This window comes from Sphaerodactylus townsendi, unplaced genomic scaffold (genome assembly GCF_021028975.2).
Source record: "Sphaerodactylus townsendi isolate TG3544 unplaced genomic scaffold, MPM_Stown_v2.3 scaffold_215, whole genome shotgun sequence".
NCBI classification, from domain to species: Eukaryota; Metazoa; Chordata; class Lepidosauria; order Squamata; family Sphaerodactylidae; genus Sphaerodactylus; species Sphaerodactylus townsendi.
Genome location: NW_025950380.1, coordinates 1,965 through 14,906, shown reverse-complemented (window position 1 = coordinate 14,906; position 12,942 = coordinate 1,965). Strand labels below are relative to the sequence as shown.

General features: G+C 49.7%; 1 protein-coding gene across 1 annotated transcript; it reads left to right on the top strand.

Annotated features, from left to right (window-relative positions):
- Positions 1-8,046: 8,046 nt before the first annotated feature.
- LOC125425206 (phospholipase D1-like) lies at positions 8,047-12,700 on the top strand (the record flags this gene model as incomplete). The annotated part of the gene is made up of 4 exons (XM_048482767.1): positions 8,047-8,251; positions 9,542-9,670; positions 11,242-11,360; positions 12,587-12,700. Coding segments are annotated over 4 exons (567 nt in total), but the record flags the coding sequence as incomplete, so codon positions are not given.
- Positions 12,701-12,942: the final 242 nt, after the last annotated feature.

Here is a 12,942-nt window from a genome sequence, read left to right as displayed (position 1 = left end):
GGTTAGGCGGCTGCCCTTCTCATCAACACCATTGAAACCTTTACACTCTGCCTCCCTTAAAGAAGACCCCTCCCCCCCAGGTTTATGCGGAAAGGCGCGGTGGAAAGCAGAAATAAGGGTGGGGGCGTCAATATTTTCGGAATAAACCCATTGATTATACCCAGAGGAATATCCCACCCAAGAGACTAAATATTGCAAGCGTTTGCGATTAAAGCGAGAGTCCAGGATGGCGTCAATTTCGTAGTGCTTGTGGCCATCAATAATAGTCGGTGGGGGTCTCTCCGGCGGGTCGTGCCAAGCATCGGAAGCGGGAGCCTCCTTGAGTAAACTGGAATGGAAAACAGGATGAATGTTACTAAGAGAGTTAGGCAAATCCAGTCGGGCAGTGACATCATTAATCACTTTAGTAATCTGAAAAGGTCCCACGAATCTTTTGCCTAGTTTGGAAAATTTATGCACGTCTCTGAGATTTTTGGTAGACAAATACACCCAAGCGCCCACACGCAGAGGGAAATCCAAGCGGTGCTTATCCGCTTGCAGCTTTTGGGAGTCCTTAGCCTGTTGTAAGGCGGTCTGGACCGACTTCCACCCCTCGGCTAGGGATGAAATCCATTGTTGAAACTCTGGAGGATCCAAAGCTGTCGCGGGTAGTTGCGGTAATGGCGGGAAGGAGCGACCAGACACAATTTCAAAGGGGGTTTTCTTTGTACTGCTATGAACCGCATTGTTATAGGCGTACTCCGCAAACGGAATGAGCTCGCACCAATTGTCTTGGTGGTAGTTGGTGTAACAACGTAAATACTGCTCTAGGGTTCTGTTCGTTCTCTCCGACTCACCGTCACTTTGAACGTGGTAGGGGGCGGCGACCGCCGGGGCGGCCCCTAACAACCCTAAAAAAGCCTTCCAGAACCTTGAAATGAATTGGGGGCCGCGGTCGGAGACCACCTTAACGGGGGCGGAGTGTAGACGGTAAACATGTTGAATGAACAGCCGCGCTAACTTAGGAGCGGAGGGGATGGAAGCACATGGAATAAAATGGGCTTGTTTAGAAAATAAGTCCACCACTACCCATAAGACCGTGTTGCCATGGCTTTCCGGTAAATCTGTAATAAAATCCATGGAGATGACTTCCCAGGGGCGGGAGGCCACCGGGAGAGGTTTCAACAGCCCATGGGGCTTTCCCGGAATGTTTTTGGCTTCTGCACAGACAGAGCAACCTTTAATATACGCCTCAATGTCTTTGCGCATTGCGCGCCACCAGAATTGACGGCGGGCTAAATGCAGAGTTTTCAGAAAGCCAAAATGTCCAGCCGAGCGGGCATCGTGGCAGGCTTCAAGAACCTGCTTGCGGAGGGGGGGAGGCACGTACCAACACTCCCCCCTCCGCCAAACCCCATTCTCCAAACGCAATTGGGAATCACCTTCCTCCGCTGGAGGCTCGTGCAGCCCCGCCTCTTCGAGTTCCCGCAGGAAAGGAGAGACGAGACTGGGAATGGGTGGTGAAGGAGGAGTGGACGTCTGAGATCGGGTGACAGCCAGCCCCAACTGGGAGGGGGAGAGAACAGTGCGTGGAATGTCTCGTAAGGCAGCTCCACCCCCCTCCCCGGGTAGGCGCGAGAGCGCGTCAGCCAGTTTATTGGTTTTCCCGGGGAAAAAATGGACTGTGAACGAGAAACGAGAAAAGAAATCGGCCCAACGGAGTTGTTTTGCGGACATCTTGAGGGGGGTGGAAAGAGCGGCCAGGTTTTTGTGATCCGACCAAACCTGAAAGGGGTGTTTAGCCCCCTCCAGCCAGTGGCGCCAAGTGGAGAGTGCTACTTTGATGGCCGCAGTCTCTTTATCTCCCACAGTCCAGTTGAGTTCAGCACCGGAGAATTTCTTTGATAAATAAGCACACGGAACCAGCCTACCATCTTTATTTTTCTGCAACAGGGCTGCCCCAAGCGCTTTGTCCGAGGCATCCACGTGAACCACAAACGGGAGATCTGGGTCAGGGTGCTTTAGGATGGGTTCGGTGGTAAAAGCAGACTTTAAGAGCTGAAAGGCTGTTTGACATTCTTCAGACCAGGAAAGGGGGGCCCCGGGCTTGGCGGACAGTGGATCTTTACCCTTAGTGCGTAAGAGGTCTGTGAGAGGGAGAGTCAGTTCAGCGAATTGGGGTATGAAGTCACGATAGAAATTAGCAAACCCCAGAAAAGATTGGAGTTCTTTACGGTTGGTGGGGGCAGGCCATTGGAGGACCGCGTCAATTTTAGCAGGATCCATTTTTAAGCCCTCGGGCGAGATCCGGTAACCCAAATAGTCAATAGAGGTCTGGTGGAAACAGCATTTGGAGAGTTTGGCAAAGAGAGAGTTGTCGAGCAAGCGTTTCAATACTTCCCGAACCAATGCTTCATGCTCTTCCATGGTTTGTGAATAAATTAAAACGTCATCTAAGTATACCACAACTCCCTTGTACAATAAATCATGGAGAACTTCGTTGATAAGGGCCATAAAAGCCCCGGGGGCCCCACTTAACCCGAATGGCATTATTAAGTATTCAAACTGTCCAAACTTTGTGTTAAACGCAGTCAAGTGTTCATAGCCTTCAGCAATTCTGACCCTGTAGTAAGCTTCTCTCAAGTCTAATTTAGTAAAGATGCGCCCTTTGCCCAATGCATCTAAAAGGTCCTTGATCAAAGGCAAAGGGTATTTATTGGACAGAGAGACTGCATTGAGACCTCGATAATCTGTGCAAAGCCGTAGAGACCCATCTTTCTTTTTTACAAACAAAACGGGAGCAGCGTGTGTGTGTTTGGTAGCCCGCCGTATGAACCCGCGAGCGAGGTTCTTGTCCAAGAAGGCACGAAGTTCCTTCTCCTCATTGGGACTCATACGGTAGATTCTACCTTTGGGCAGTTGTGCTCCCGGCTGTATAACGATTTTGCAGTCAGTGTCTCTATGGGGTGGCAACTGATCGCATTCTTGCTCCTGAAAAACTCTGGCTAGATCTTGGTACGCCGGTGGGATGCCAATAGAATCGGGAGCAATCGCTGATGAAGCCAGGGAGGGGGGTGTGTCAGAAGGAGTTGGGCTTTCCCCCCAATTCATGTGTTCACCGCAGGGAGGGTCAGTGAATTCTAGGATCCTTTCTTTCCAAATGAACTTTGGTTCATGTAACAATAACCATGGCATGCCCAGAACTATGGAGTGTTTGGCCACTGGCGCCAAAATAAAACTAATTTTCTCCCAATGGTCGGCGCAACGGAGGAGAACCGGTTGTGTTTTGAACTGGGCCGGTCCTTCGTTCCCGAGAGGGCTGCCGTCCATTTGGGTGAATGGTATGGGCTTAGCCAGGGGAATTTGGTCCAGACCTAGCTCCTCTGCCACCTGGGGCCGCATTAAGCAATGGGAGCAGCCAGAATCCACAAGGGCCGAGGCTATAATGCGAGTGTGTTTAGCGGGGTTGGCCAGAAACGCTTGGACAGTAATGGGAGCGCTGCCTTCACTCACCGCGTCAGGAGTCGGACCCATGTCCATGGGGGCTGAAGAAAGGCAAACAGCTGCTTCCCCCTCCTCTGGGTCACCTTCGATGACCGCTTTAGATGAGCCCGTCGGGGGCGGCCCCGATTTGCGTGGTGGCTTGGCAGATGGGGTGCGCGTGGCTGGAGCGGTTGGTCTTTGTTTCTTCGGACAGTTGGCGGCTAGATGACCTGGTCCTCCGCAGTAAAGACACAATCCCAGTCGGCGACGGCGCTCGGAGGTGGTCTCGGTAGGGGCGGCTGGGCTTGGCTTGGTGGGCGCAGTGGCAGGTTTTGGGCGTGGGCGGCCTCCGGCACGAGCGTATTCCAAGCGAGACGCCACTTGGGATCCCAACTGGATCCAATCAGCAATAGTGCGAGGGACCCGAATTAAAAACACCGTTTCACGCAGCTTGCCGTCAACAGCATCCGAGAAGTATTCGCATTTCATGCGTTCAGGCCACTCAGGAGGGAGTCGAGCAGCCGCCGCACGAAATTCACGGGCAAATTCTGCAAATGAGCGGTTGCCCTGCTGGATAGTTTTGATGGTGCGGATAGCTTCATTTTCGGCGCCCGGATCTTGGAAGCGCGCTCTTAAGGCTTGGAGGAATGCGGGCACCGTGCGAGAGTCTTCATCTTGCAAATCCAAAAGAGTCACAAACCAGTCGGCTGCTGCCCCATCCAGGACTGAGCCGATGTCCCGTATTTTTTCGCGCTCAGACCGGTATAAATCATCATAGTCCTCCAAGTGGGCATCGAGTTGTAAGATGAAGTAGGGGAGTTTGGAAGCGGTTCCATCAAAACGGGCAGGTATCGGGGGCCTGTAGTAACCCCTTTCCACGGCTCTTGGCGCCTGCAGGGGCGGCGGATGCGCAGGTTGAGCAGGTTGGGCGGGCAGCGGTTGCACGGGGGGGGCCGGGATCGGTGGCGGTATTAATGCCGGTGCCGCTGGAGTTCCGGTGGGAGCTGGTCCTTGGAAGGTGGCAGGGCCCAACAGCGTCGCCCCTCTGGCGCCGGCAGTATCAGTGACAGCGTAGACTCCAACTTGGGGCTTCCTGGTCTGCTGCTTCCTCAGTTCCCTCTCCAAGGCAGCCAGCTCTCTCTCCTTGCGGGTCAATGCATCCTGGTGCGCATGCAGAGCTGCTTTTTCTCGTTCCAATTTAGCCAGTTCGTCCCGTTTAATAGCTGCAGTAAGCTCACTTTGCGTGCGCAAGGCCTGAACGCTTTCGCGTTGCCGCTGTAAATCCAGTTTGGAGCGTTCCAGGACCTTATCATGAACTGACAGATTCTGCGCATATTGTCGTTGGAGCGCATCTTTGGCACGGTCCAGCTCGAGTTGGACTTCTTTGCGTTGCTGTTCCCGGTCCCTCTGCAGGTTTTCGCGCTCTTGCTGCAGCTGTGCCCGTTCCTCCTCCCATAGCTGGCGTTCACGGGTCCATGCTTCTTGGGCATCTCGCAGTCGGCCCACTTCCTCATCCCAGGTCTCCTTCGATGGGAGAGGGAACAGATCCGGCTGGGAGTGCAGGCTTTCTTCGGACTCTTCGTCGTCTGGAAGCGAGACATCGGAGACACCGTAGCCACCGGTGGCTCCCCGGGGCACCTCAGGTGCAGCCGCTGACCCGGGATCAGGGGGGTCCGATCGGAAGATGGTACGGATACCCCTCCCAATCCCAGGTTTAGTCCCAGTGTCCTTCGGACGGGCCCCAGTGCTGTGCCACGGTGGTTCTTTGGGAGCATCACCAAAATACGAGTCCAGGAATCGTTCAATGGACTCCTGGGTTGCCGCATGAAAGGTGGTCAGGCCCGTCTCCTCCATGACAGGTTGCATCTGAGGTTTGTAATCCATACGAAAACGGGTAGAGATCCGATCCACAGGCGCTCGATCCATAGACAGCGCCCCAAACGACTCATGTAAGTCTCCATGGTCGTCGTCACGTCCCTCGTTCCAACGGAGTAAAGGAAGACTCGTGCTGATACGAGGACGGGAAAGAGTCACCAGCGAGACCCGTTCTCCCGCCGGTTCCTCCAGATCCAGAAGGGAAAGGTCGGAGCCCTCTTTGGGGGCTACCGCACCTTCCCCAAAAACATCCAACCTCTCCATGCCAAGACACCAGAGGTCCACTGCACTAGGGATATAGATGAATTAGGATTCCTGCCACAATGTAAGGAATTCCATAGAAGCAGAAATAAAAGGCTCTTTGGTGAAAAAGACCGTTTATTCAGACATCTTAGAAAGCTCAAGTACACGCAGTGGCAGGAATGACACTTCCCGCCAGAAGCACAGGTTATAACTCTATCCATCCCATCCCCCTCCCGGCTTCCCATGGGAACGGAGACCTCATCTCCCGCGCAGAGATAAAGTCTCCGCCGATGAAACTGGCCCATCGCCCGGGCTGTGGAATGTACTCAAGGTTAGGCGGCTGCCCTTCTCATCAACACCATTGAAACCTTTACACTAAGGAGATGGTGGCTACCATTTTGAGGGTCCATAACTTTGGCCCCCCTAAACCAAACTGCACCAAGCGTGGGGGTGTCATCAGGACAGTCTCCTGATGATACCCTGATATTTTGGTGCTGATATGTCTAAAAATGTGCCCCTGCAGGCACCCCCAAAAATTTGCCCAAGGTTCTTTTTTCTGCAGTGACTTCTGCATTGCTGTCAATGTGGAATTTCTGGTGGAGGGCTGTGGGGTGCACATTTATCAAGGTACAGTCACAAAATGTTCAGGGTATCTTCAGGAGAGTCTTTGGATGACACCATCCAGGTTTGAGGAACTTTGCTTATGGGGGCAGTGGGAGATGGACCCTACCCATAACATTGAACCCCTTGAAGCAACGGTCACCAAACCTGGATGGTGTCATGAAGAGACTCTCCTGAAGACACCCTGAAAGTTTTGTGGGTTTACCATGAGAAATGTGCACTCCACAGCCCTCCCACAGAATTTTCCTATTGGCTGCAATGGAGCCAGCCAGCCACTACAGAGCATAGAATCTGGGGAAATTTCTTTGGGTGACTGTGAGGGGTGCAGTTTTAGAGCTACTGTCACCAAAATTTTGGGGTATCATAAATGTACTGTCCCTATGATACTCCCCAAGTTTGGTGAAGTTTGGTTCAGGGGTCCAACGTTATGGACCTTCAAAAGTGTAGCCCCCATCTCCTGTTAGCTTCCATTGGAAACAATGGGGGATGGGGCACCCCTTTTGAGGGTCAATAACTTTGCCCCCCCTGAACCAAACTGCACCAAACTTGGGGAGAATCATCAGGACAGTCTCCAGAAGATATCCCGAAATTTTGGTGCCGCTAGCTTTAAAATTGCGTCCCCTGCAGGCCAAAACGTGTAAAAACACCCAAAATTCAAAAAAATAATAAAACGGACCCGAATTTTTCGGATTTACCCGAATTTTTGGGTATATCCGAATTGGCTATTTTTCGGATTCGGGCATACAAATAATTTTATGCCCCAAAATACCCAAATCCGAATTTTACCGAATTTTTTTAGTATTGACCAACCCTAATAGTTTCCTATTCTCATTACTTTCCCTCCTGCTGCCTCGTCCCTAACGCACTTGCTCCCAGGGTTCCTTGAAACAGTATCACAGGCTATAAATTCCCAGCAGGGCATCCAAGACTAGCACAAGGAGCCCTATTGTTCACACATAGTTTGTTGCGCTCTTCTTCAAGTTATTGGGTGGGGGTGGGGACAAAGGAGGAAGATGTGGGAGAGGGGGGGCAGCAGTGTCCTTGAGTCACCTCTGTCTACGTCCCTCACATGGAAGTACCAATTCATCCAAATCCAAATCCAAAACCTTTATTAGGCATAAAACCGGTGTGTGTCAAGAATTCCAAAAACAATAAGAAGATCATTATTGCACAGCTTGCAGTACACAGAGTAAAAATATAGCAACAGCTTCAGAGATTTCAACATTAGAGTTATTTAGAAGCTTAGCCATTTTTATCTTATCAGAAAGGAGCATAAATCCTGTTGGTAATACAGTTCTCAAATCAGTTCTGATGTTGTCGTATTTTGAACAGTGAAGCAGAATATGAGAAAGTGAATCAGTTGCATCAGGACAAAATCGACATCAACGCTCATTTTGTTGGATATTAGAGAAGCGACCTTGAAGATGTACTGATGGAAAAGAGTTACACCTTGCTCTAGTCATGATCCATCTGCAATTGTAATTAACAAGATGTTCCAGGTATATAGCAGGGCTAGATTTCTGAGGGATAATCCCAAAGAATATTGGAGAGCAAGAGCTTTGCGCTTTGCTCAGGAGAAATTGATATTCTTGATCAAATAATCTAGTCTATAAGCGATGGTAAATCTCCGGAGCGGTGAGCGTTTGTAGGGACCAACTCATCCAATCAGCACCTCCATTCAGTGCCAGCTGGGAACTGTTTGAAGAGAGACTCATTTTGATTCTCCCGCCGGCTTTCAGCAAGGACACTTTCCATGGAAGACTGTACCACATTCTCCCTTCCACCGTCACCATCTCCTGGCTGAGCAGCCTGGGCATCATTTAGCTGTTTCTTTTCTCTCCTCAGTCTCCAACTGAGCCAGCCTCCAGCCCTGAGACCCAGCCCCCACCGAAGCTGCCCGTGAAAGAAAACAGCGAGGACATGCTAGATTTGTCCAGAATGAAAGGGATAGGGAAAACCAGGAAGTTTGCTCGGTTCAGCATCTACAAGCATCTCCACCGGCACGGCCTACATCATGCAGACAGTGTGAGCAGCGTCGACAGTGATTCACGTGAGACATACCTTCTTATCCTTTTCCTTGGCAGTGAGTGTAATCTATATATATAAAAAGCCAACAGTGTATTTGTTAGTGGTAGTATAACTCAGTAACTGCTGGGCCAATTCCTCTGAAAATTCCCAGCCACTATAGTCAGCCAGTTGAGCGTGTTTTTAGATGTTCACATACCTGAAATTTCACACCTGGCCCAGGTAAAACACCTTTTTCCTGGCGCTCCATGGTGAAGGACATGCAGCTGCCTGTGTGTAACTGTCACCCTTAGAATGTTCGTGCAGCTTAGAATGTTCGCTCAGATGGCCAGATATGAGCAGTGAAAACAGTACATAGGCAGTAACTCGAGTGGAAGTGTAACACATACACACACATACACACGAGAGAGAGGGAAGGGAGGGAGGGGGAGGGGTGGCATGCAAGGGAAGAGAGGGAGGGAGAGGAAAGGGACGGAAGGGGAGGCATGCAAGGGAAGAGAAATGAGAGAGGGGAGACACTGAGGGGTGGCATGCAAGGGAGGGGAGGCAGGGGGCCCAGCATCTTGATATGACCCACCCACCCTAGCGGAGGGAAAGGGAAGGGAGGGAGGGGGAGGGGTGGCATGCAAGGGAAGAGAAGGGAGGGAGGGAAGAGAGTGAGGGGCAACATGCAAGGGACGGGAGGGAGGGGCCAGGCACCCTAGATTCCCTGAATACTGATTTTAACATGTGCTTTTGCCTGGAGCATCTTTGACTAGACAGAGCAAGGTTCAAGTCCAGCAGTGCTATAATGTACAGCAAACTTCAAGGGAATAAGCTTGCGAGAGTCTATAATCACTGGGGTGCTGTGTGGTTTCCGGGCTGTATGGCCGTGTTCTAGTAGCCTTTTTTCCTGACATTTCACCTGCATCTGTGACTGGCATCTTCAGAGGATCTTTCGCCAGCCACAGATGCAGGCAAAACGTCAAGAGAAAAGGCTACTAGAACACTCCATACAGCCCGGAAACCATACACCCATACACAAAGGCTACTAGAACACTCCGTGCACACAACACCCCAGTGATTCTTCAATAATAATCTATAATTAGTTTATAATTTTAATACCCTGGAAATCTTGTTGCTTCTGGACTCGAACCTTGCTTTTCTACCGCATGCCAAGAAGGCTACCCTCTGAAACTCTGATGGGACAGGCAGTCTAAATAAATAAGTAATCTCTTGCTGGTTGAAGGGCAGATTTATTGGTGCTGTGCCGAGAATGTTCTTAGCATGAAGCTCCCCAAGAATTAGAGTTATGTGTGTTAATTTGCTTGGACAGATAAAGGCTCGATCCGCAGCTTAAAGACAGGCGTCGGCGAGCTTCTTGGAGAAACAAAGTTCTGGCACGGGAAGGATTACTGCAACTTCGTCTTCAAGGATTGGGTTCAGCTGGATAAGCCCTTTGCTGGTAAGTGCCATGAAATTAGCTCCTTTCCTTTAACTGTCCTGGGGTACGTTCTTTCTTTCTCTGATCAGAGAATCTTCCCCCAATTTTGTTTCTTTGGGGGTTGTAGGATTATCCTGTAACATTATTTAAGACCTGCCATGTCGATGTTCTCTAAATCTGAAAACAAGGGGAAACGTTTTCAAGATAATTGAAAATGGCTTGAGAGAGGCTTTACATCTGATGAAGTGTACTCGTATTTATTTTGGCGTGCTGTCTTCTTTGGGATGAGTGTGCACACCATAGGCAGTGATCCTTTTTTTTAGAACATCCTTCAGTTATTTGCAGAAAATATTACTGGCTCTTCCCAGCTGGGTTATGGGATATGCAGGCCTAACTTTAAGAACATAAGAACTAGCCTGCTGGATCAGACCAGAGTCCATCTAGTCCAGCACTCTGCTACTCGCAATGGCCCACCAGGTGCCTTTGGGAGCTCGCGTGCAGGATGTGAAAGCAATGGCCTTCTGCTGCTGCTGCTCCCGAGCACCTGGACTGTTAAGGCATTTGCAATCTGAGATCAAAGAGGATCAAGATTGGCAGCCATACATTGACTTCTCCTCCATAAATCTGTCCAAGCCCCTTTTAAAGATATCCAGGTGAGTGGCCATCACCACCTCCTGTGGCAGCATATTCCAAACACCAATCACACGTTGCATGAAGAAGTGTTTCCTTTTATTAGTCCTAATTCTTCCCCCCAGCATTTTCAATGAATGCCCCCTGGTTCTAGTATTGTGAGAAAGAGAGAGAAATTTATGTGTAGCCTTAAGCTTCAGTTGGAACAGTGTGACAAGGGAGGAAGAAGAAGATTTGGATTTATATCCCCCTTTCCTGTAAGAAGACTCAAAGGGGCTTACAAACTCCTTTCCCCTCCCCCCACACAACAAACACCCTGTGAGGTGGGTGGGGCTGAGAGAGCTCCAAAGAACCGTGACTAGCCCAAGGTCACCCAGCTGGCATGTGTTGGAGTGCACAAGCTAATCTAGTTCACCAGATAAGCCTCCACAACTGAAGTGGCAGAGTAGGGGATCAAACCCAGTTCTCCAGATCTGCTCTTAACCACTACACCACGTTGGCTCTCAAGAGTCACAAGGGCTGAGAGGAACCCTGGATGCTGTTTCTTGCTTCCAAAGCCTTTGCTTTCTCAAACCTTACAAATGGAGATTGAGTAGGGAATTAAATATCAATACAGTCATGCATAAATGTTAACTAGATATGACAGATGTGGGAAGGGTTTCTCCATAATTGCCCCCAGACTCTGGAATAGCCTCCCCTCAGAGATTCACCGGACGCCTACCCTTTATGGATTAAGGCGCATGGTGAAGGCATTTTTCTTCACCCAGGCTTTTGACTAGTCTCCCTGGAAACCCTTTACGGCTGCTGGTCAGGGGAGCAGGAGTAGCATGAGAGGGCGGGGGTTAATGTTTATGATGTTTTTATTGTTTTGTTTTAATTGCTACCTTGCGTGCAGGGACATTTGTGTCTTCTCTGAATGCCCTCTAATGCTTCTGGTGCTCGCTTTCTTTCTGTCTCCATAGACTTCATTGATCGCTACACTACACCAAGGATGCCTTGGCATGACATAGCCTCCGTTGTGCACGGCAGAGCTGCCCGAGACGTTGCTCGACATTTTATTCAGCGGTGGAACTTCACAAAGGTGCTTTTGCATTGACAAGGGTTTTTTTTGTGTGCCATCAAATCACAGCTGACTTACCGTGACCCATAGGATTTTCAACAAAAGAGATGTGTTTTGCCATTGCCCGCCTCTGTGTTTTGCCATTGCCTGCCTCATTATAAAGGAGGGGAAATAAGAAGAGATTCACTGTTAACATTAGAAAGAGCTTCCTAAGTAAGTGGAATACTCTGTCTTGGATGGTGGTGGAGTCTCCTTCTTTAGAGGCTTTTAAACAGAGGCTGGATGGCCAACTGTCAGAAGAGCTTTAATTGGGGTTGGCCAAATGTTAGGAAGGGCAGGGCTAATTTAAATTGGTTTCAGGACAAGGCCTCTCTTTTCCCAGGCCTGTTGAGTGGCCATCCATCTTTTATTTCCATTGCATACATTAACCTGCCATACTCTGAGTCAAATTCCAGTTTGTCTAGCTCAGGGGTCCCCAGCCTTTTTGAGCCTGCAGGCACCTTTGGAATTCTGGCATGGCAGGGTAGATGCATCAACAGAATGGTGGTGACTGCCATAGGCAGAGACTGCCACAAAATGGTTGCCTCAGCTTAACTTTAGCAAGACAGTGTGCTGTGTGTTTTGGGGGCAGCTGCTGCCAAAGTGATATTTTTAAAAATCTGCACAGTAGTCAGAAGCTTTGTTGGACAAAAGCCCTCCTTGGCTGCCCCCACTTCCTAAAATCACTTAGCAGGAAAATGTGTCCGTGGGCTTGTCTTCTTAGACTACCAATAGTTCTTCCAGGTCTCAGATCGCTCTCTTTCCCAAAACCTGAAGGTTGAGATTCTTTTTACTGGAGATGCTGAGAAATGAACATAAGAAAGGGCCTGCCTGCTGGATCAGACCAGAGTCCATCTAGTCCAGCTCTCTGCTGCTCGTAGTGGCCCACCAGGTGCCTTTGGGAGCTCACATGCAGGATGTGAAAGCAAGGGCCTTCTTCTGCTGCTTCTGCTCCCAAACTCCTGGACTGTTAAGACATTTGCAATCTCAGATCAAGGAGGATCAAGATTGGTAGCCATAGATCATAAGAACCCATAAGAACCTTAGTAAAAGTCTTCTTGGGTGGGGAGGGGGCTGCTGGGAGAAACCACTCAGGTGGAGGGAAAGGGAAAGTGCTCATAAATCTCCCAAAATCACACCTAGCTTGGCTCTAAATTTGATGTAAAATTTTGTGAATTTAAATGGGTTTCTTTGTTTTCATTTCAAAGATCATGAAACCCAAATATCGGTCCCTCTCCTATCCTTTCCTGCTGCCAAAATCTCAGCGAACAGCCGATGAGTTGACATACCAAGTTCCTGAGGCCGTGTATGCCAATGTTCAGGTAGGACAGCTGACCGACATGTTGTGCTTTTATCTGCTGAGCGGGATGGTTGTCTCATGAGAGACTTCGTAAGAGAACTCTGAACCTGAAAACTCCACAAATGCTGCTTTCGTTTAATAGGCCCCTTCCGCACACGCAAAATAATGCGTTTTCAAACCACTTTCACAACTGTTTGCAAGTGGATTTTGCTATTCCGCACAGCTTCAAAGAGCACTGAAAGCAGTTTGAAAGTGCATTATTCT